Genomic DNA, 25,257 nt, shown 5'->3' with positions numbered 1-25,257 from the left:
AGACCTCTAAATCCAACCAGTTCTTCTTCTCTACTCCCCACTCCACCTTAGCCAGCCTAGACACCCCCCCTAAAGCTTGAAATGTTCTAGGGTTCCACTGATGGGCTTCACTAACTGCCTGCAATTATAGTCTAAAGTTGGCTTTTGTACCTTTTTCAAAGGAGAAGTTACAAGGCTTTCATCAAATTTCCAAAGGGGTTCATGACCCAAAAAGAATTAGGAGCCACCTGTCTAGAGTCTGAAGGATGACAAGAGGGTTGGGATATTGCTCATGACATGATTTGATTTTGTAGAGGACAACAACAACAAAAAAGGGGATTTTATTGGAGAAGCCTTCCTGTGTCCATGAAGCAATCAAAAACATTTTTGAGCCACATTATTTTAAGAAGGAGCAAGCTCTACAAACAGCGTACAAAAGGGCACAGGTGTTGGGGGGGGGGAAGCAAAACAGAAAGAGCTCTTTCCAAAACCAGGTAGAGGATCATTTCTTACTCAATATATAGTTTCTCAGAGGATTTTGGCATTTGATCCATGGAAAAGGTAAAAGAGTCATTTTTGGCTTCCTTTCAAAGAAGGGGTAAACATTTCAGTAGAGAATTTTTTCTGTACTGCCAAATAAAGTACAGGGGGGAAAATAACTGTTTATAGAATTGGGGAGAATATCTTTTGAGGGAACCCACTGGCTCCTTCTTCCCCCACTGGCTCCTTCTTCGCCCACTGCTGCAGGCTTCCTGTCACACACACCCGCAGCTGGAGAACACCAAAGGAGGTGTTCAGGAAATGCAGATTAACCTGATAAATAATTGAAGCAGATTTATACAGAATAAATTACAGGAAATACAGTGGGTCCTTACATGAGATGTCTTTGCTAGGAAAGTTCTGAAATCAAGAATCCCACGATTTTTCTCCATTTGTAATTAATGCCAAGAAAGAGTTAGAAAGGCATCTGTCCACTTCTCAGCAAAGTACCTAATTCTTCATTCTTATAAGATTCCTGATTTTCATGAAACTACCTTCTATTCTTTCTACTTCATTTCATACATTATCACCCATATCATCAAATGGTATAATATAATCCTGACAATTGCTTAGGATGGTTATTGAATCATAACCATCAGATTAATAAGATCACTAGTCTCCAGTTTAACATCTAAAACCAAGGACAAAGATGAAAACAGACATGAAAAACCTTAAATTAATAAACAAACTACCCATAAAGAGTAGGCCCATCAAAACAGGCAAAGCCTCTTTAATTGTGTCTGTGCTTGTGAAGTGGTAAAATGAGTGATCTGTCCTCTGGAATAGGTAATATTTCAGAAAAGATCTCATTACCACATTTCCAAAAATAATACTACATATTTCTGTTACACTTTTTCACTTTAGCTGTTTCTTAAAACATATGGAATAACTAAAGGACAAAGAGACTGCAAAGCTAATTCACAGATGGGGAACTTAGATTGCAATAAGGCAGCTGTTTCATTGTCCAGCAGTGAATTAAATCATATTTAACTATTGATAACAAAAGAGAAAAGACACTCCATGTGTTCTGTTTTTCAAGTTTTCAAAGAGACTGTTTTCTGAACATTGCCTTTCCAAGATAATGTAATTATATGTGTGCATATATGTATTATATATGTGCATATTATAAACATATGTATATATGTACATGTATATAGGTATGTATAAATATATGCATGTTGTATATATATAATTGTGTGTTTTATTGTATACATATTTACATGTGAATGTACAGTAGTCCCCCTCATCTGTGGTTTAGCATTCCATAGTTCCAGTTACCCATGGTCAACCTCAGTCAGAAAATAGGTGAAACAGTGCAATAAGATCTTTTAAAAGAGAGAGAGACCATATTCACATAACTTTCATTACAGCATAGTGTTATAAGTATTCTATCTTGTTATTAGTTATTATTGTTAAACTCTTACTATGCCTAAGTTATAAATTAAATTTCATCATATGTACATATGTATAGGAAAAAACTATATATATAAAATACAGGGGTTGGTAATATCTGAGGTTTTAGGCATCCACTGGGGGGGGGTCTTGGAATGTATACCCTGTGCATAAAGGATGTCCACTGTATCCATATCGTATATAATGTATGTATATTGTATGCATATCTACACATATGTGTATTGCATATAATAACATTTTCTTACTTAGTAGAATAAATAATATACGCACACACCCTAAGACTTTAAGGGATATTCTTGTGAAGAATAAAATATTCTAGAGTGAAAAATTTCAGAGCCTTAGAGATTTCCCAATTCTATAGAAATCTTATATGGAATATGGAAAACAAAGAACAAGGAATATGTTCTTTGTCCAGTAGCAAAAACATAGTTAAGAACTACCTTAGCTTCAATTTTAACAGTTTGTAAGCATTAGGGCTCTTCTAGAGGTAAAAAATAAAAATCAATATTAAGGCTCTAAGATTGTTTAATCAAATACAGGGTAAGATTCTTGGCCTTACCAAATATCACTTTTTTGATTTAAGTAAAGAACTTGAAATATGGTATATTTAGTTGTTTGGTATCCAAAATACTGTATGCTTAGGAAGCTAACTCTGTAGCTGAAGATGCTTGTTAGATTTATCTTAGAAGATATTCACAGCTCATAGATTCCTTTATAAATAAAACAATGTCATGTAAGTAGGAACTCAGAGTGTCAGTCAAAAGGGGCCCAAAGTTGTTCTACTAATTAGGATCAAATTTGTGTTACCTTAATTTCTAATTTACTGTTATCCCGACCAGAAATCAACAGGGAGGGAGGAAGAGAAATTCTAATTGCTCTCTTCAAACATTTTGTAACGAGAAAAACTCCATTTAAAAAAAATACAACCAATATTTTTAGAAGTCTAAGTATCTTATTTCAGAATTCAGCATAATAATTGTCCCAAATGGAGGCTTTTTTAAAGAATGAAGCCAATATAGTCACCTTTTCTCTACAGAATTTCTTGAACCTGTTCTCATCCTTTACAAAGCCCCTGCAGAATTCCTGTTGGAAAGTCCTTCTAAAGTCAACGGAAACTACAGACAAAATTCTGGGGTAAAATGAAATGCTAATTAGGCCAGAAATTATATATATATAAATTATATGTATATATTAATATATTTATATACATACATATACACACATTTTATGAGAGTTACTGCATGCTATTGGCTACTCATAGAGTCACTTCCAAGAGGCCTTTATGAATCCAATATTGTCCTATAAATTTGGTTTTGTTGCTTAATGCCATCACAAGGCAGTAGTTTCAGAGAGCAGTGTCCTCCATTCAAAAAAATATATACATTATTAGGAAATTAAGAGAATTAATTAAGAGTATTAAGAAATACTTAATCCTCTAATTCACCTACTAATTTAATGAAATGGGATTGCTTTAGATTGGCTTCTCTGTGTGAGGAAGTGCAGAAACATGCTACCCTGAGATGTACTTGCTTTATATCCTTGAGCAATTGCTTAGGCCCACTGAGCCAACTCAAGGCTGGGGGCCTCGGCAAAATAAATTGCTTCTAGAAAGGAAAGGGGTAGGGGTGCTAAAGAGAAGAGAGAAGAAACCAACTCTTAAAGTTCAAAAGCTACCAAATAATCAACCAAAGCCATTCAAGAAAAACTTAAAAATAAGAATGCATAAAGGAAATAAAACTAAAATAAGACATTCCTAAAATTATGCTAATAGGTAGAATCATTCTAGTTACTTCTACATAGAAAATTTGAAAATCATGTACTGAGTACTTAGAAAGTCACATAACATGCTGTAAATGACTCTGAATGTCAGTTATTCAAGTTCAACAACTGAGTTAGATGATGAGTTGCTGTCAGTGAATGGATAGTATGGCTGCAGCTATTCTTATCTTTTGTCCTGTGCTGTTTTTAAACATGTTGAGTACAAAATTAGACATATCCTCCAATGTGAAGCAGATCTGCCCATCAACTTCCTCCGGTCTGTGGGATCTCCCAATCATGGCCTTCAGCCAATACCTGACAGCAATCCAGGGAATGAGGTATTTAAGCAATGGTCAAATTAACAGCAGACCTGACTACTATTCTAGCAGAAAATACGAAATAGTGATTCCTTTTATTTAAGTCCTCCTGTTGCTAACTTGAGATGCTATTGCAGAATGTTTTTGTACTAAAAATCAGACGTCATTACAACTGGAAGGAATTTTAGAGATCACCTAGCACAACCATCACCTTGTCCCCTGGAATGGGTCAGCTGTCCCCAAAGCCACACTTGGGGGCAGAAACAGGATGGTCTAGTGCTATCTTTTACCAAATAAAATCAAAGTGTACACAATAGGTTAGCAATTGACTTACAATACACAAGTCTTCAGATACGAAAGAAAACCAAGCTTCTTTATTTCTTCTAGCCACTCACTAGTCACTGCCACGGTAAAGTGGGAACAACTAAATTTAGTTCCATCCATTGCACTGGGTCCATTCACCAATTTAAACCATCAGCTTCGAGAAATGCTGCCTGGGTCCTCTCCCAGATGGTGTCTTAGTGTGTGTGAGGAGAGAGGGCTGGGGTGGCCTCAGAGTGAAGGAAGATGACCACATTCCCTCCTTCTGTCCTCTAACTCCTTGTCCTCTTGGTCACCGTGTACCCTGATGGCATCTCATACCAAAGACGGTGGCTGGTGATCACTGGTGACCCAGTGGTACATTCTCCCTTGGCCCAGGAAGAGCCCAGCACAGCACCCCCTGTAGACTTTGCCCCTCCTTGCTTCTTGCTTAAGTTGAATCACTACTCCCCACCTGCACATCCCCCCTGGCTCCAGGGTACATTGTCCATAGAGTGGCAATGCTCCTGGTGGCTCCCCGGCAAGCACCCTCAGCAACCCTCTGCAAGGCACACTGGAGCGTCCATCACCTTCCATGACACATGGAGACTATGATCCTGGGCCTTGCCCGCCATCCTGCGGGAGGCCCCAAGTGTGCCACTGAGGCAGGAGAGGACTGGGAGTGTATCTAGTGGGTGGTTCACCCTGCTTTTGGCTCTTCCCTCTATCTGATCTTCCCCACCCCCGCCCCAATCTCCCCTCTCTGAGACTTCAGCCAGCAAAGAGAGGGGAGGCCGTGTCTGAGTCTCCAATTGTTTCACCTTCTTCCTACAATCATCTGTGGCTGGAAGGGGGGTAGAGTCAGTGTTCCCCTTCGTGTGGGACCATAGTCCCTCCTTCCTAAAGTGATATTCACTCTGCTCCTTTCTCTGGGGCCATAAGTGTGAGGTGGTGTGGCAGAGAATGATTTATGGGAGAGAGCGGATGAAAAATGCATTGATTTGATATTTCTTAAATAGTCTTTTCATCACAGATGTTAAATTCATGACCCCAGAGCCATGGAATTGATGGGATATATATTTAGATCCCCAACTCCAGGGCCGGTTATCTAATTCAAGCACAGCGTTACATGTTCCAGCACCAGCCGCTGCAGGGAGGGTACACAGGGAGGGACCGTGACCAGGAGGGCATCCAAAGGTCAACTTCCTGGGACTCTGGAGACAGACAGAAGAAAAGACACAGCCATTGTAGGAGAGGAAAGAGTAGAACACCAGGCCCCTGTGATTAAAGGCTCTGAAACCCAGTGGTGACACAGCAAATCAAAACATCTTAGTTATTTTCTTGTCTCTCACTACCGACATTTTTGTCTCGTACATCATTTTATCCAGGAATAAAATAGAAAAGAAAAAAAAAAAAAAGGACGTATGGGAAACTGTGAGGACTAGCAAAATGGCAGAGGTTAGAGTTAACATCTGCTCGACAAGCTACGTTCCCTGAAAGAAATGTGCCGCATCCAGTGAATTAGTATTTCTCCTTTGAAGTCCTTATTCACATTCATCCATTCCTATATGCGAAACATAATCTCTCATCGTTTTCACTGCCTCAAAACCTTGAAAAGAAACATGCTGAACCTTCTCCTGACGAACTTTTGCCTTTCTATGCACGAGAAAGCACTTACTGAGAGAAACAAGAAACATCACTCTGGGAGCAGAAGATAGCATCAAATGGTGAAAAAATAAATAAAAATAAAAAAGTGGGAAATGTAAAGCTGTCAAAATTAGGTTCAAAGAAAAGAGAAAATTAAAAAGCAAGTATGAAAGGCTTTTTGTCCAAGACCAGTGGAACACAAGAATTACCAAGCAAAACCGTCTGGAGAAACAGTCTTAGTGTTTAGAAGTCTGAAGTTGTCTGATGAGATAAAGGTCGTAAGAGGAGCCAGCAAAGAGGAAAAAAAAAAAAAAAAGAGTCAGCTGAGATCAGAAAATGGGGAAAAATAATGGATATGCATTTAGAAATGGGATCCACTGCTGGGCAGGATACAGCCGACTACTATGAGACTTCATCATGTATCTGCGGTACAGAAGTCCTCAAGCCTCCAATCCCCTTAAAATGCTTTAAGACATAATTAAAATGCACTCAGTTCTCTCTGCAGGTCTTGTTGAAGTTGCAATTTTACCTGTTTTATTATTATTATTATTTTATGATCGTCCTCTCTCCCACTAGACGATAAACCCCCTGAGAGCAGGGCCTCATCTGGTTTTGCTCACTGCAGAATTTCCAATATCTAGCATGGAATTTGGCACACAATTGGCAAATGAAATTTACGTCAAATGCATGATTGGTCAAGGACTCATGGAATGGGATTTGAAACATATAAATGATGCTATCCAAAATTACCCTCCAGCCATCTTTGGACAGTGAAGGGAGTTCCCCAGGCAGGAGAAAGCAGTTAGACTTTCTTTGAAAGGAGTTAGACTTGCTTGAAAGGAGTTAGACTTCAGCAGACACCCTTTAAAATGTAACTGCCACCTGAGAGGGTTCTTGCTTTATAATTACTCAACACCTTACCAGATGGTTAGATGGCAGATAACTGCAGAGAGAAACCCTTTGGAAATAAAACATAGTGAGGAGTTCAAAAAGGTACCAAAGGCAAGCCGGAGAACGGCAAGCTAACTTCTTGAGCTTCCAGAGGTTTATATTAAACACATGTCTTCCTTCCTCCCATCAAGTCATTTAACTATGATGTGCCCTATAAAAAATCGCGTTACCTTCTCACCCTCACCACTATCATCTATCGTATTCCCCATGAACCATGGTTTTATGCCCCTGCAGAAACTTGGAAGATTAAAAAAGAATCAGCATAGATTACAAAAGGAAGACTCAAAGCTTCCAGAATGATTTGTATTCTAACCATAATCACTTTCAATCTTTTCTCTTATCAGCACTCATAAATTACACACACTCCATTTAAGAACACAGCGAGCCCCAAATCCCTGTTATTTTCAGCATGATTGCAAACAGCTAAGCCAATCACATAAACAACTAAGTGGGGCAGTGGCTATCATTTTGTCGTTGTTTTGAGCAGAATTTTTCAAAACCATGCTCTAGAGCAGGGGTCCCCAACCTATGGTGAGCTGTGTAATGATTTCATTATATATTACAATGTAAATAATAATAGAAATAAAGTGCACAATAAATGTAATGTGCTTAAACCATCCTGAAACCATCCACCCCACCCCCAAATCCATGGAAAATTGTCTTGCATGAAAACAATCCCTGGTACCAAAAAGGTGGGGACAGCTGCTCTAGAGAGGGCCAGGGTTTCTAAGACTCTGAGGATGGGAAGATGAGGGGACAGGGGTTTGCCCCCACACACCACAGCTTCAACCATGACAGCCCACCTTGCTCTCTTTCCCATGGGGGACTGCACTCAAAATTCCCTTTACAGAACCATTTCTGCAACTTTAAGAAGCCCACAGACCTCTGAATCACAGTGCTCAAAGCACCTGTGCCTTGTCTTCCAATCAGAGTGTGCTACCCAGCCTTAAAAAAGAAGCGCTTTCTACAACATAATTTAAAATAGTCAGTTATGGAAATTTCTTTCCGAAGGGGCTTTTTATCTCACTCGAATTTTTTAAATTTAGGATTGTCCCCAACTTACAACGAGCTTGTGTTCCGAAAGTTTTGTTTCTAAGTCAGGGCTTTGGAACTCAGGTCTCACGTCTCTATAGAAAACAAGATGAAGCTAGTCCCAAGGCCAACAACAAAAGCCTGATGCCTCCTCACAGGTGAACTAGAATGTTACTGATTCCACCCAAAGTCAAATTTTACTTTCACTTCTTGTTGAATAGGCTACTGCGGACCAGTAGGGGCGCCTAACCACCATTTATGTCACTGCTTTGAAGCAGTTCGTCCTGTGATCTGGGATAAAAAGGGAGCTAGCAGGATAAAAGGGCTTCTCCTCCCTCCTCCCTCCTGACTGCCAAGTTCCAGGGCAGTCCACACCCACCACAGTCAGTGGCTGGCCCAAGGGACATCCCCCAGTTGCTGTACAATGCCTGTGAGTCACTGGCTAGCACCAGTTCTGAAAAGCTAACTCCTGCTTTGCTTCTTTATTCACCAGTATTTCATATAATTTTATTAAGACAATCTGGCACCTAACACAGATCCCAAAAAAGCTTAAGAGAATTTAGCATTTAGGAAAAATATACTAGCAGTGTTTATAACCCTCTCAAAGAAAGAGAGAGAAAAAAAAGAAAGAAAAGAGAATTTTTTAAAAGAGATAACAACATGCAACTATAAATAGCTTTCTGGATTGGACTGGAAATTAATTTTTGTTTTTCTTTTATTCTGGTTTATTTGTTAAGCTAATGAACGGAAAGAAGAGAACTAGTTTTAACCTAACAATTCTAAAAGATTTCAGAATTTGAAACCTTGGAGCCATGAATAGATTTGATTCATGTAGCATCACAAATTACCAAAACAAGTATATAAAATATTAATAGTCAATTTTCCACCAAAACCATTGAGCTGTTCAGAATTCTAGAAATCAAAACTCCAAGGAAATGCTCTGCTGCATAATCAAATAATTTAATAGGCTAAAATTAAATCAAATGTCATCACTGAGTAGTACCATAAGGAAAGATGTCTATGCATGCTTTTGCAAAAATGGAAATACTCTTACAGAAGAGTTTTCACCTCTCACCTAGAAAAAAGGAAATAATAATGGCTTCTTCCTATTTCACTTTATGCAAAATCCTACCTTTACATATATTGCATCATCCCCTTGCATTGCAATTATTTGCTTACAGATCTCATTTGCCAGGTGCTTTCTGAGCACAGGGACCAGGATACTGGTTAAGAGTGTGGACCTCACAAATCTAGATTCTATTTCAAGTTCAGCTTTTTCCTGGATAAGCAAGGGCAAGTTTATTTAAATTTTCTAAAAGTTGCATGTTTCATCTAAATCGGGATAATAATAAATACCTATCTCATAGGGTTGGGAATAAAATAATACCTGTAAAATGATGTATCTGGAATATAACAAGGTGGTTGATGATGATGATGATGATGATGTTGCATTTATATTCTCAAAGCATAATTCCCAGCACATGGTTGGTAGTCAACACGTTTCTTGAATTGAGTTGAATTTCCCCATGTTGTCTGCCTATGGAAGTCCTACATTGTCTTTTTAGAGGAGATGACATCTGAGCAAAATCTTTAAAAAAATCTGATACCTTCACCCTACCACTGCTTAGCAATCCCAGAGCACTTTGTACATATGGTCATTAGTCCTTCCACCATCAGCCTGTAAGTATTTGTATATGCTGCCTTCTGAAGCTTGCAGCTTGCTACATGAAGGAGAATAAAACCAGTCTGTTGTAACACAGCGACTTCCTTTTTTCTTTGCATTTCCAAAGCCAGGCACATGGTAGGAAAACAATAAATACTTGCTCTTGGGCTGAGCTGAAGGCACCTATACCCACTAAGTGAGCCCAAAGGGAGTGGTGTGCTTTCGAAAGGAAGGAGACAGAGTTTATATCAGATTCTTTTTCAATCCTCGGGACTCTGCTGGAATCCCACCTCTGGCATGAAGCACTATCCAGCCCAATCCATACTGACCTCTCCCTTTCTGAGTCCTTATAGCAAATTAAACATAGTCATTCCAAGTGCATGTTGCTCCTCTTTTTCTCAGATGCCCTAGAAGCTCTGTGAAGGCAGGAGTGACTAATTATATATAAACTCTTTTGCACAGTACCAAGGCCTGTGATCAACAGGAAACAAGTATTCAATTGCTTGCCTTAGTTCGATTTTCCAATGTGCTCAAAGTACTTCTCCAGAATTATCTAATTAGACCTAACTTGATGAGAAGAAAGGCATATTGGATCTGCACAGACTGGAGCTGAGTCCTGGTGCCCCCGGGGGTGGGCATGGGCAGCGATGTCCTTCCTGGCCTCCGTAGCAGTGTCTCTCTGTGGCCAGCACCCAATTTTTAGAACCAATGGTTTAGCCCCCAAAACCAACATTATACACAAACCAAACAATAGCTCCCAACCAAGTCTTCATGGCATCATTAACTGACAGTAAATTCTACTTTGAGTTCTATTTCCTCTAAAATAGTGGACTGAGAAGTGGTCCTAAGTCTTCCAGAAAGAGGACAGAGAAAAGTGCACTCTCTCCTGGCACCAGACGTACTGCCAAGGAAGTAATTCCATCCTGAGTGACCAGGAGCTGCCTCCTCTCGTGAACGAGGGCTACAGACTGACATTTCCAAAGACTATTAGCTGCACGCCACTTTCCTTCACAAATTCTGTTCTTTTCCCTTTTTTATACCAGAGATTCCCAGGGACTACAATAATAATCGTAATAAAGCTTCCACCAGCCACTGAATATTTTTTAACTTTTCGAAATGCTTTCCCACCAGACGACCTCATCTGATACTTGCACCCACCCCTCAAGACAGGTAGACAAGACAGACTGTCTCACTTGACAGAAGCACAAAGGTCAGAGTAGCTGGCCCAAGTCCACAACCAACCAACAGCTGAAGGAGGCCTTCAACCAACCTGCCCTCCTCCCTCCTCCGTGTGGCTTGACTATGACGCTCACCAATGGTGCAACATAGTTGCTCAGCATCTCCCTCTACCATGTCAGGCGAGATAACGTCTTTGAAAGAGAGCACCCTGGGTTTCTTAAAGAGATTAGGCGTCCCTGTGGAAAACCCTGCCATTCACAACCCTCGCCTTAGCCGATGTGTTTCACCATATTGAAGGCGTGTTGCCATCCAGCATGGTTGACGGGGAGCCAATTGTGGTGTTCTAATCTTTGTTCCTGCTGTCAGCACGACATATGAGAGAAATATGAACAAAGTGACAAGGGGAAAACAAAGCTAGTGGCTGGTGTGACACACGCAGACAGGGTGTTAGCCCCACACACACTGCAGCTGGGTCAACTTAACACCTTGTTTTTCCCCTACATATGCGGTGTGGAAAAGCTATTTATGTAATGTTTTTAAATATTTAGAACCAAATAAGTCAATATTGTTGGGAAACACATACCCTGACCAGAACTCATTTACTCACCCTAGTCCCCGTGAGTAACAGAACCAAGAATTTCAGGATGGTGCAACACCAGGGGGATACAGGTGTTCAAACCTTCAACATTTTCACCTGGAATTCCCAAAAAAGGTCTGCTTTCAGCTCCACACCGGCTGATGGCTCGGTGTGAAGAGTACGGCGACAAAAATCTCAGAAGTCCAGCCTCGTGGACAATCTTTAGTATCAACGTCACAAAAGAAGCCTTCTAGAAATTACCTGACTCTGCAATTCGCTTTGCTGCTTCAGACGGAGGTTCTCAGGTGTATCTGCCACCGTGGTGAAGGACTGTTTTGGGTAGTGTCTGTGGAGAAAATTTTTGAAAGGACATGATTAAAATATTGTGGGACAAAACAACACTTTAACACCTATCATTTTATCCTTCCCCTCTGTCATGGTGGAAGGGGAGCCTGTGCTCTTGGCTAAGGTCATCATCTCCCTGTCATTACTCTGGGTCCCCATCCTGTGCCCGTGGCCCTCTATTCGCCCAGTTACGCCCGCCCCGTCCCACAGCTTCACCCTTGGTGTCTTGGTTTCGTGAGCTCCGCTTAGCGCTTTCCCAACCCCTGCTGTTCCTCCACCCCACATGCCGTTCCAGCATGAGTACCACCTTGTCCACCCTTCCAGCAAAATTCCTTGAAAAGAGGCCCAAACTCACTGTCTCTGTCCATCTGCTCCCCAACTCTCTCCTCAACTGTCTCTCTGGATTTTAGCCTTTGTTTCTAGAAGGGACCCTGATGTCCTGTGGTTCGGCTCTGGTGTGGCCTCCCCTCCACCTCAAAGTTCCCCCTTCCTCAGTCCCCACAGCCCCACGCATTCCAGGGGGGCTCCTCCCTCGGGCTGCTCCTCCTCTGTCCCCTACAGGCCCCTCTTTCTCTGCTCAACCCCCATTTGGGCTCCTAACACGGGCTTCCTTCTCTTCTCAGTCCACAGCATGCCCTGGGGACCTTGGGGACCCTCCGTCTACATGCTCAGCACCCCCAAGTCTGAGTTTCAGATCCAATGGCACCTCCATCTGTATGTCCCACACCCACCACCAACTCCACCAGTCTGAAGCTCAAGTGTGCCCCACCCCATTGCCAAGACAAGCTCTTCCCCATATTCTTTTTCATGTATTCATGCCAGAAACCTGAGAGTCATCTAGATCCTCACACATCCAATTAATCAATCCCCATGTCTACTGATTCCGTCTGCTAAATGTACCTTGATCATACTGATGTATTTATATGCACATATCTCTATCGACACTGCATTTTTTAATGGCAGGGCACATTCATCTTTCAGTTCTAAGTTACAAATCTGATCACATTACCCTCCTGGGTAAAACCCCTCAATGGCTTCCCATTGACCTTAGAATGAAGTTCCGCCCTGTCTTGCAGGGTCCCCATGTCCAGGCCTCTGCAGACTTCGCACTCACACTCCATGCTCTGGCCACAGGACTCACTTCAGTCTCTGGAGCACCCCCCTTCTCCCACTGCTCCCCTGACATGCTGTTCCCTTTGCCTGGAATCCCTCCCTCTTCCCACTCCTCTCCCCGGGTCACTGTGTTTACCTTTCAGGTCTTGCCTTAGACGTCACTTTCTCCAGGAAGCCCTCCTGGCCTCCCAAATTTAGGTCAGTAATGTACCCTGGACATGCCTTCCTTCCCATGTCCTAATACTTGTCATACTCCTTCATACTTCCCGTTGGTATGTCTGTGTCCCACAGTACAGCTGAAAGTTCTGTGGCAGCAAAAACAGGCTGTCTTGTCCCTTGTCTGTATTTACAGAACCTACCAGTCTGGCTCCCAGTATGATCTCAATAAATATTTGCAGACAAGAAATGAAGGGAGGGAGGGGCAGTGACAACCGACCAAACCCTAAGAGCTCGTAGCTGGGCCACAGCGAGGCCACAGCGAAGCCTCAGCATGTTATATCACACATGTTGTCGCATGTGTGTAAACACATGGTTGCCTCTTATGTTTAAAAATGTCCCTCCTGGTGGTGAAGAGATGGCATTTTCTCCATGGGGCTGCCGTCCTCTGGACTCACCGCTCCCCATGCCCAGCTGGCACAGAGCGGACATCTCTAGCTGCTTGTCAGAGCTGCTCCTCCAAGAATGCCCTCCCTGGCCCCTTCTCCCTGGCCCCCTCCTTGCCAATGTCCGCCTGTGTCTCTCCCTGCGGCCTCTCACATATCTTCCGGGCCTCACTGTTTCAAACCCTACTCTCCCTGGAGAAGGTTCTTTCTGGCATCCCTGTCCCTGGTTTCCCATGAGAAGACTGATGGCGTAAGCTTTTGTCAGCACAAATAAACTCTGTAAAGCCCTCCCAAAGCACACCAGCACTTCTGAAATAAAGATTAAATATTTTGTAGCCCCACAGAGCCAGATTCATGGAAGGAAAATATACAGGCATGCCTCATTTTTCTAGCATTCTTCAGGACTTTAATGTCCCATGTAAGTCAATGTTCCAGGTAACTGAAGTTAACCCTGTAACTGCTGGGCTCGTTTTGACTACTGTAATTAACATCCTACAAAAACCTTTACATGATCTTCCTGCCTTTTGAGATCATATACAAGCCAAATTATATTTTTTCATAATACTTTAGAATCACCTTGATAGATATTATTAGATCATGATATAAAGCAATCATGCTTTTAAAGTTTACAAAGATGGGATGGCCTAAATTGTGAGACATCACTGTGCTTTTATAACCACTAGACTGTCAAGAGATCATTTCTCACACACAGCACTAGGTTCTGCCCAGTCTTCTCTACATAGTCAAGTTTGTTTAAATGTTGGCAAACACTAGAGTTATTGATTCAAGTGAGTAAGCTGCAGTAGGTGAGGTCTCTCATTTTCCTTATCCTGAAGTCAGAGAATCTGCATCCACCACACACTTCTGGGGGCTACTTCTGATCTGTATTCCAGACAGCAGACAAGTGAAGCTTGACAGACAACTCTGGAGTGTGTTACCTAACATTTGCAAAGTTCCGGCTTAAAAAAGTTGAACTTTACTGGACTTTAAAATGTAGCAACTATGTACTGCTATATTTTAAAGCTATAGTAACAACCAAGCACTGTTGTGCTCTGTTTTGTTTTTCAAAATGTATTCTGTGGAATGAAGTTACACAAAGATTTTCAGAGTTCTACAATGTTTAATTTGAAAATTTTCCATATGGATTTTAACTATTTTTTAAACTGTAATTAGAACGCACTCTCAAATGTGTTATAGAAAGTTTATCCCTTTGAGAGCCCCGTCATACTAACTTACATATTCACTCGGTTTGGGGGCATGCTTTGGCAGGGGGGTGACCTTCTCCTCCCATTTAGGCTTAATTAAAAATTCTGTTTAATTTTTAATGAAATAGCATCCTGATACCAATAAATGAACTGTTGGGGGGGTACAATTTACAACTGCCTCACTATGTGTACCTGAATTTCCTCTACACAAGGCAAAAATGACTTCTATTTGGATACTAATCAACTTTACTTGCTGCCCAAGCCACTAATTTTGAGATATCATCTCATTAAAACAATCCAATTATTCTCACCATCTGACCTCACAATGACAAAAGGTTTGAACTTATAAAATACATATGTATAAATAAAACATCATTTTTATATGCTTGATGTTAGCATCATATACTAAATTCTAATTGGAAAGAGGGTTATACTGAAAAAAATTTTTGAAAAATTTCTGCTGCCTCGTAGAAGACATATTCTGCTGACCTGACAACCACAGCAGCAAACTTACTAAAAGACTGTGCAAACTTACAATTATATCGAGAACTACAAACAGCCGCTTTGCATTTTTCCAATAACCTTTTAAATTTCAGAATTTAATGATTTTGTAATAGTGGGATAATCTATATATAACATAACTTTCTCTAAAGATGCATAACAGAAAGAAATTTTGATGTGGGAGAGAAAAATTTCAATTTAGTATTGCTAACCAAAATAATCAATGCAAAAGGAAAGAAGGAATTCATACTTGAAACTACCAGGGATCATGAATACTAAAATGAACTAAAACCTGATGCTTTGGGGACCCATATTATATTCATAGTTAGCAAATTTCAAGAGAATAAGGTCTTCAAAAAAAAAAGTCTATCGAGAGAGTGGAATGGCTTCATGAATTAGAACCACAGACTCAGAAGAAATAAGAGTAATGACAGAGATGGCATCTTATACAGCATATGTCAAAAATAATAATTATAATATCTAGAGGAACCTAACTAATTTTTCCAAACTTGACACATCTGAAAGTCCTATCAAAGGTGGGATTTCTCAACATCATGTCCACGTAGTAATGTCCGTCTAAACTAACCCAACAACATTCTGCTCCATAATCATAGCCTCAGTGCCCACACACCCACTACTCCACCCCTCCTGCAAAAGAAAGAAAAAGAGAAGAAAAACAGACACAGAGATAAATGAAGGGCCAGTCATCCCTGTGAGATTACAGGAACTGAGAAGCAATGCATTTTAAAACTAATTGGTGGCACCGTGCAATTAGTTCTGGCTCTTTCCAAATGCTGCATTAAATGGTTGTAAAAGGTTTTCCTAAAATAAACGTCCTAAGTAAAAAGAAATCTTAGAGAAAAAAAGGAGGATTTCTTCATCAGACCTAGAGGAAGAATGACATTTTTTTCCTTCATATTAGGAGTAAGAACATAGGAAGAAGGCACGGGGGCATGAGAAATGTATGTTCAAAGAGAATCAGGAAACAAGCAAAAAAGAAAAAAAAATACAAAGGAAGGGGTGGATGAATTGACACATTCATAAATTCCCTGGAAAATAAAACATGATTGGGGAAATATGACACATGACACATTAGGAGCTGGTCGAGAGATCTGGGAAATATTGCGAAATGTTCAAGCATCATAAATAGAAGTCTCTTCGATGAAGTTTGCAGGAACTGGAAGAAGTGTATGTATCAAGACAGTGCTGACAGCTGTAATGAACCCAGATTTCCCCAAAATGCTATATCAAAATAAAAAGAGGAAGAATCAATCGAGATAATAATAGAAGACTGCATCTGAAATAGCAACGTCAGGTCACAGAAAGATGACTTCAGTTTTTTTATTGCTGTGAGATTCAGTTGGTAAAAATGTAAGAAACGTGATGTGCAAACCACTAGGCCAGAACTAGTTGGGGTGTCTTTGGGTAGGTTTCTGTACCTCTCTGGCCTCAATTTCCTCATCTATATAATAAACATGATAGTTCTTAGGCTTGTTGCAAAATTAACACATGGAAGTCATTTCAAACAATGTCTTGCTCTTAGTAGGCACTCAGTAATGTCTACCATTAATGAAAATGTTATTACCATTACCACTGCCTATTATTTATAACATGATTGTGTATGTTCTACTGCAAACTTAAACTCTGAATCTCACAGCCTTCATCTATACAATGGGGATTAAAATATTCCCGACTCTCTCATGGGGTTGCTGCTGGAATCCCAAGAAACAGCTTTATAAATGGGTAACTACTGTAAATGTGAGACTAAGTCAATATGTCTAAGTAAACCACTTAGACATATAAACCTAAGATTGTTATGAATTTATTTATTGTAAATCCTATGGTTTAATACAGTAGTTCTCATTGGCGATAGGTGATGTCTGAAGACGTTTTTTGTTGTCACAATGGGAAGGGGGCAGATAACAACTGGCATCTGTGGGTAGAAGCCAGGGATGCTGCTGAACGCCCTGCAGTGAGTGCCCAGAACAGCCCCTGCCCAGTAAAGACTTACCCTGACCAAAATGTCAATAGCACTGAACTTGAGAAACCTTATTTAATAAATATAAATCTCTAACATTATAGGAGAAAACTAACTTTAGGACTGCTAGCTCTTTCTAACAAACCTCAAACCATTGTTTTCATTCTTATCTCCCAGCAAAGGCAAACAGCCCACCATGGCCCTGTGATCTTTTACTGTACCCTGAGCCTGTCTCCATCGTCTCCCTCCTGAGCACTCAAGGCCGCCCTCTTTGGCTTTCTGCTAACCCGACAACTGTTACATTTACACTCAAACTAAAGGATCTGAGAGCAGAATTTAGGTGTCAAATGAATTTGTTATGATATCATGATTTCCTATGCAGAAAAGAGTTAATGTGGTGAGCCTGCATGCTACTATTTGAAAGTCTTGCTTGTAAAGCTGGCCCTTGGCTGGTACCTGGGAACGTGAATTTGGGGAGGTTTCCCACCACCATTAACCAATAAGAGTGGCTCACGGTGCCAAAGCTGTTTGTACACCTGCTTTCCTTATAGGTATCTGAAATTTGGTGAGAGACCCCCAGTAAAAACCCTGGGCAGTCTCTAACAAGTTTTGCTGGTTGGCAGCATTTGGCATGTGTTGTCACAACTCACTACTGGGGGAATTAAGTGCATCCAGGGTAGGTCTGCTGTGAAAGGACTCCAGAAACTTGCACCTTGTTTCCTCTGCACTTGCCCTGAGCACTTTTCCCTTTGCTAATTTTGGCCGCATCATTTCAGCATAATAAATCGTAGCCATGAATGAACAGGACTACATGCCAAGTCTTGTGAGAACTCCTGGAGAATCAACAAACCTGGGGTTTGTTTCGGGGACCCCAACACAGGCCCTGTGGTGTTTAACAGGGTATCTTTCATGAAAGAAGCGTGCATTAACATTTTTAATATATTATCTACTTTTTACAAAAATACAACCTTATTTCTTAAGAACATTTGAAAAGCAAAAGTTCTGACCACACACGATGCAACCGGCTTTTCAGCTCTGCCTTTCTGAGTTAGGTGAGGAGACAGTGACTTTGCTTTGGGCCACCTTTTCACACTCTGACTTTAACCAAGAAAGTGGTTTTATCCAAGGGCCAAGATCATAACTATTTTGGATGTGAGGAACTGACAGAAGGTTTAAACATAATTTTAAGTATTTCTCCTAAATCTGAACAACTCCATTTTGTAGCAACAGTGATTGTTTCATATAATTTAAAATTATCTTTAAAGAATGAACCATGAAACATTTTTAAATAAACAGATTCTGAAAGAGATTACCACTATGAGAGCATCAAGGAAGCTATTTATTCTAAAGGAAGCACTTTCAGGAAGAAAGAAAATAATTTCCAAGGACAAGCTAAAATGAAAAAAGAAATGAGAAGCAAACAAAATGCAAATGTGCATGTATGCACACACACACACATTGTGTGGAATAATAACAATGTCTACTATCTGGGGATTTTTGTAAGACAAAGCTAAAATACTAGACAAGTTGAGAGGGCAGTATGAGAATTAAAGTATTCTAAAATGCTTTAATTCTTTATGAGAAAGGTTAGGATATTACTGAATTTTAGACTTTGTTTAAATATATGAGATAAAATTTAAAAGGTAACCACAAAGACTAGAAATAGACTACATAAGTTCAAATCCTATAAAAGAGAAAAATCAATTTTTTTAAAGAATCAAAACTTCAATGAAAAAATGAGAACAGAAAGAAAAAGAAGCATAAACAGAATAGAAATCTAACAGTTGGGAGAAACAATTCAATAATCATAAAAGTGTAAATGGGCAATACTTGCCAGCTAAAAGATTGATATTGAATTAAAAATTCAATTTTATTGAATTTTTATTGAATTAAAGACTTTTATTGAATTAAAATATTGTCATATTTTTAATTCCATTGTAAAATAACTATACTAATATGAGACAAAATCCTTTTTTAAAATAAAGGAGGCATTATTGAGCATAGAGACATTGCATTGTGCTAAAGGTTCAATTCACCAAAATAATGTATTATTCTTAGTGTAAATGTGTCTAATATTAGGTTCAAAAAATTTCTTAAAGTATGTACATATATGTGTGTATATATATATATATATAGAGAGAGAGAGAGAGAGGAATGCAAAATTGATAAGACGGGGAAAAATTGGCATATCTCAACACAGTGAGAGATTTCAACACTCTCTCTCAACTATCGCCAGGTGAAGCAAGCAAATACAGAATGAGCAAAGATATCCAATATGTGAAATATGGAACTTGTGACAATGACATTTGTCATGTCTGTGTAAGAGTAGTAGTCACACTATGTAACACCAGTACATCATGGCACTCACCAATCAAAAAAGGGTGACACCGACCACAGCTAGGGCTCACCACGGTGCACTGCTGACCTCAACCTGCCTCCAACAGGTCCCACGTGGAGGAACAAGCCTGACGCCAACATGCACCGTATGGAGGGAGAGCAGAGTAATAAAAAGAAAGGACAATTCTCGCCAGTGGGACACTGACTCTCTATTTACAGACGCCTATGCCATCCGATGTAGCTTCACTGAGGACACCTGCATTAAGCCCAGGTGTAGTGAAAAAAGGAGACAGCAAGGCACTGGGGTGGGGGCATAGAGACAGGTGGGGGGAGGAGGAGCAGGAGAAAGAAAGAGAAGATGATAAACCCAGCTGAGATGAACTATCACACGCTAACCGTGGGAAAGCTGCTGACATTACAGCTACCCAGGGAGGAGAAGGTCTTGAGCTGGAGAGCCGCAGGGAGCCTCGTGCTGGGCACAGGGAGGTTGCCATGGCAGACGGAGCAACAGGAGCAAAGGCAGCATGAGTACAACTGTAGCCAGGCACAGCGATGAGACTCACGACGGGATGGGAGGCCCGGGAACCAGGGAGACAGAGCAACGTCAAACACAGATATGAACCAGCGAATTTACATCCACGTGGTGCTGTGTTCCCCCAAAAATGAAAATGTTAACAGATTTGTTTAAGGGAGACCTCCTCCGATGCCTAGAAAATCTGAACTGAAGCCAGCTCCAAGCTGCCTCGGCAAAAATGGAACACAGCGGCGTGCTTGCCTTTGCAAACGCTTCTGTCGCCTGGGCAAACTTTCTCCTCTCCCCGTTTTCATTCTTCCCATTCCAAAGAGCTGAAAGCCCAGACACCCAAGAGGCAATCCTCGGCCTTTCTTCACTGTACTTGAAACATTTTGTTAGTTTAGGATCCATAAAGGAAAATGGCATATTTATGTGAGACAATGAGAAAAACCTGGAAGTTTCTTCCTTTGAATAAAATAGGATTTTTTTAAATTTAAATTAATAAAATTTCTTGGGAAAATTTGTAACTCTTAATAATTTGCAAAAATAATTCCATTTGGGTTACCTTTTCTGCTGTATAATATTGTACAAATGACAGAATTCCCGCATCTGATGTTTTAAGTCTCAGATGATACCATGAGAATATTGACAATCTTACATGTTCTTGCTGATATTCCAGTTTGAATATTGCCAGGAAAATTGCCATTTAATAGGTAGAGGTATTTTAAAATGATACCTTTTTTACATGTTGGGGTCAATCTGGTCATTTTCTCCCTAATAGAACCACATAAGTAAAAATTTGTTAGTGTATCATTAGCACTATTCAACATCAGCCAAAGACACATTGTAATTCTAACCCTGATATTCTGCCAGGACCTTCAGGCCTAACAAGTTTCTTGAACGTATCTTCACAGGGCATTGATGTGATGTCCATTCATGAATTTCCTTCCCCAGCTATCATCTTGTCCTTAATTCGTACTGCTAATCTTCTTCCCTGTAGCACCTCCATAAACAACTCACATATAACGCCACTGGTTGCAAAACATCAATTTTATGATTGAAAAAAAAAAGACGGTGAATTAGAGCAAGTAAATGGGGAATGCCCTTCAGAAAGCAGGCTTAGGAGAGCTGCTGATAGATAACATAAAAGCGAAAAATGGATTATGATAATGTAGGCCTCTCATACATGAAATACAAGCCCCGGCTGAAAGGAGATACAGAATCCAAACCCCTGGCTCTCTAAAGGGCAGTCAATAACCTGTCTAACAATTTACCAAATTCTCTGTCTGGCTCGAAGGGTCAAACAACTTGCCACCTATTGATTTACTAGCTCAGCAGGACTCCATTGTAACTTCTCTCGTGTATGTATAAAAGGAGGCATTATCAAAGGGATTACACGGTAAACCTGACCTACCACACTATGAAATGCTTATCGGCTATTGGAACATGTCATCTAGATTTTGAATTATGGTGTAAAAGGCAAGAAATTAATACACACACACACACACACGCACACACTCACTCACTCCTACATGTTGTTTAAGAAAAATAAGAGCCAGTGGAAGAAAGTCTATTCCCTATGCTGTTGCTAATATTGATCATGGTAATATACAAACAAGGAAATGTGTGACATCGAGCAACCCTGTGATTTGTGCCCAAGAACACCAAACGGCACTGTTGATTACAGTCAAGAGCAACACATGCAGATTTGGGACTCAAGTATCTAAGACACGATTATAGTCTGAAAAATATCAAAACAAAGTTTACAAGAAGACAGAACATTAGAGACACAAGAAAGATCACATTATATTTCTTTGTCGAAGATAATAAATATAGCACCTATCACAAATGCACAATATCAATAAAAATAATTATTTGAAGCCTAACATAGGGGGAAGTATAAAATAATTCTATTTTTAAGAAAAGACCTCTACAAAACTAGAAAGGTAATATTACATTCAGCTATATATTTTCCATAAAAATTTGATAGTCTCGCAAATAAATTTATGGCCCAAAAAAAGCCAAATAAATTGTGGGAAACTAATAATAGTAATAATTACAAGAACAACCATCACCACTGGCACAATGGTTTAAATGCAGCTCATGTGCTACCTTCCTGTGCTCAGGGCAGACATTACTAATCACACCATCCTTTCTGCAGACTACAGAAAAGATCCAACATTCTCCTTAACACGGTAATCCAGGCAACTGCTGCAGACATCCTGAACCGCATTCTACTTATTTGACAAATTGTAAATTAGTTATTTCCTAACTTTTTAGGCTATAATAGCAATTTCAACAAACTAAAATCTATTTAACCACTGGTCTCCACTATGGAACTAGAGAAATATCCCTGGGGAGAGGAGGAAATTGTTCAATACACTTCAACTTGTTATGTTCCAAATTTTGTGCATTAAATTCACTTAAATGTGGCTTTACAGGATAGACAGACTGGGGTGGGGGAGGACATTATACCCAAATCAGCATCTTTTACTCCAGTATGTGCTAAAGAAAATGAATTAAATATTGTGCACAGCGTCATCAACTACTGTGTCCTCCCAAGCAACTCACTAAGCAAATCACATCCCTTTCCCAGGCACTGTGAGGCAGAGTCTAACCACAAAATATATCAACTCTTTCTTAAATGTACTTTTCCCTGGTCATTGATTATATAATTAAACTAAAACTCAATAGGTCACTATACTTCTGCTGTGTCTGACTTGGATCAGGAGAAAGATGTCCACATTTAAACCTTCCCCATCACAGGTTAATGGCATAGGAAGAAAAGATGGATTTTGTGGAAGGTCTGAACTAGGTGCCATATTTTAAGAGAAACATACTTATTGTCTGAAAAATCATACATATTAGTTCCCAACTCAAATGGCAAACCAAGCATCTCCCACGCAAAACCCAGCTGAAAAAATGTACAAATGCTCAAATATACATATATAATATATACACCCATACAGAGAGAGGAAGAGAGATTATTGTTTAAAAGAATAAAAGCCTTAACAATAGAGAAGAAAGATGGAAGATACTTTAATTAATAGTCAATGGATAGGATCAGATTGATGGAAAACCATAACAACCAAAAATGCCAGACAGAAGAGGACACTGGAAATGCCACCAGAGCCACAACGACAGGATAAGCACAGATGTGATTCAGACGAGCTACCCCAGCCCCGCAGGCTCTCTCCCTTTACTCCCATGGCCAGAGCATGTTCCACCGGCCGCAGAGGCATTCACCCCAGGTACAGACCATCCACCCGTGTGTGGACATGTCTTGAGGCCTGAGATGAGGAGGGCAGGCCTTGGGGTGACTTGTGGATCCCCACAGCAGACACTGGCAGTATGAGGATGTACTGGACCACGACAGGTGGGGGACTCCTTTTGAATGATATTGGATTCATGGCCTAGGATTATGGGGCCGGAGAGTATTTTTGAAATGCTAACTGATTTTTCTTCCTCCTGGCATTTTTCCATATCCCAATCTCTCCCTCAAGCGGGCACTTGTATTTTTTTCAGAGTTCACAAGTCTCAGTAAGGGATGACAGGGGCAGGAAGTGGAAATGGCTACCTAGGCTCTGTTTGGTCTTTCCTAACATCTAATGCCACCAAGGAGAGCAAGTTAGGTGGCCCTTGTGGAGAAAACATCATGGAGAAAGTGTCTCTAGGAGAACGTCACTTGGATTGAGAGGAGGGCATGAGGAAATACAGATGGGGAACTGTGCACTGCAGGCCTGGCTCAGAACCCCCACGTCCAGGCAAAAAGGCCATCAACAGTCCAGAGGAACAGTGGCCTGTGGGGCCCGGGGAACACAAATGACACAGGGTCCTTGTGTGCACGCTGAGGCAGGACTCAGAACAACTAAAACCAAAAAGGCCATGGACACAGAAACAAGGGACGCCTCGGCAGTAAACTCTGTGAGCCTGGGATTGAGAACCAGGCAATAAAGTCAAGGTGGGACCTCCTGCTAGTTCCTGGCAGAACGCAGACTCCCAATAACTTAGCCACGATCTTAGAAGAAAGGAGGTGGAACCCCCACACTTACTTATATTGAGTTTTCATAAAACTTAATATAAGTTATAAAAACTTACATTGAGTTTTCAAGCCAGAATGAGGGCTTGAATAGAAATGAAGTTGTCATGGGAAAGTAAAGCTACATTTCTGGTACACCTTAGTCCAGGACTTAAGACTTCCAACAATTACATATTCTTCTTAGTGGGCCAAACCACACACACGATTCTGCAATGAAGATTTTTTTCTTTTTTTGCATAATCTACACTTTTAATGTTACTTTTATAAGATTTCATTTTGTAGGATCAATCTATAGACAAAACACAGAAAACTATAATCACTGCATAAATGTAAATATTACAAACCTTTTAATTGCTAAAATAGTAAATATCAACAGATACAACACATGTAAGCAAAGCTTTCTAGGGTCTTTTTTAAGAGTTTAAAAGAATCCTGAGACCAAAACTATTGAGAACCACTGATTGAAACCACTGTTGAATAATTTCCTGTTACTTTAAATCAGAAACATTCCTAATCAATGAAATTATTTATTGGGCTGAAGCAAAAAGTTACACATTAGAGAATTCTGGTTTTAGACTGCTCACTTAAGAGACCTGGAGAGTTCAGACCATGAAAATAATTTCAATGCTTTGCTCAATTAAAAAAATATATCTTGAAGGATTTTTTTTGGTCTGAATTTTTAGATTCTTAGGTTTAGCTTAACTTACTGAGATGGCACTTTATTTTATTCATTGTTTGAAATATTCTAATGTTTAAGATTAAATAATTTAGATTTTAATCCCCTTACTAACTATTTAGCTTTTCAAGTAACTGATTTTCCCCCTTACCCCAAACTCTGAAACCCCATTCCAGCCTTTATATTCAGTTTTCTTTTTCTGGACTCAGAATAATATACCAGCTTCATTCTAGGCAGCTGCAGATGTTCCATCAAAAGCTTACAAAGCCACTGTGGCATCAACACGACAATTGCACCGTCAAGATTGAGCAAAGACAATGCCATCATTGCCACAAACAACCAAGGAAAGATTCTAATGACATGGAAAAAGGCAAGGAGAATAGGGAGAATTTATACCATTAGACAGAAATAGCTTTTACTCAAAACAAAAAATAATTCTTACCTTTCTGGTTCAAAAAAAAAAAAAACAAAACAAAAAATAAAATTTAAAAGGTTATACTAACCTTCAGCCTATTTTTAAATTAATTTAAGATTTAAAGTCACGAGAAAGAGACTTACACATATAGAGCCAAACTGCCCTCTACCCTGAAA

At 40.0% G+C, this 25,257-nt stretch overlaps 1 protein-coding gene across 5 annotated transcripts in view; it reads right to left on the bottom strand.

Moving 5' to 3' along the window:
- The window catches only part of NEBL (nebulette), a 328,916-nt gene that overhangs the window by 191,141 nt on the left and 112,518 nt on the right, over positions 1-25,257 (bottom strand). For 4 of the 5 annotated variants that reach the window (XM_012767343.3, XM_075997582.1, XM_075997581.1 and 1 more), the window contains one exon: positions 11,618-11,702. In XM_012767343.3, the coding sequence (XP_012622797.1) occupies positions 11,618-11,702 (85 nt within the window). Of the gene's footprint in view, positions 1-11,617; positions 11,703-23,745; positions 23,752-25,257 lie in introns of all 5 variants that reach the window. The other variant, XM_075997583.1, reaches the window with a different exon arrangement.

This window comes from Microcebus murinus, chromosome 25 (genome assembly GCF_040939455.1).
Source record: "Microcebus murinus isolate Inina chromosome 25, M.murinus_Inina_mat1.0, whole genome shotgun sequence".
In the NCBI taxonomy this organism is placed as follows: domain Eukaryota; kingdom Metazoa; phylum Chordata; class Mammalia; order Primates; family Cheirogaleidae; genus Microcebus; species Microcebus murinus.
Note: the sequence above shows the minus strand (reverse complement) of the source record. Positions and strands in the feature narration are given on the sequence as shown.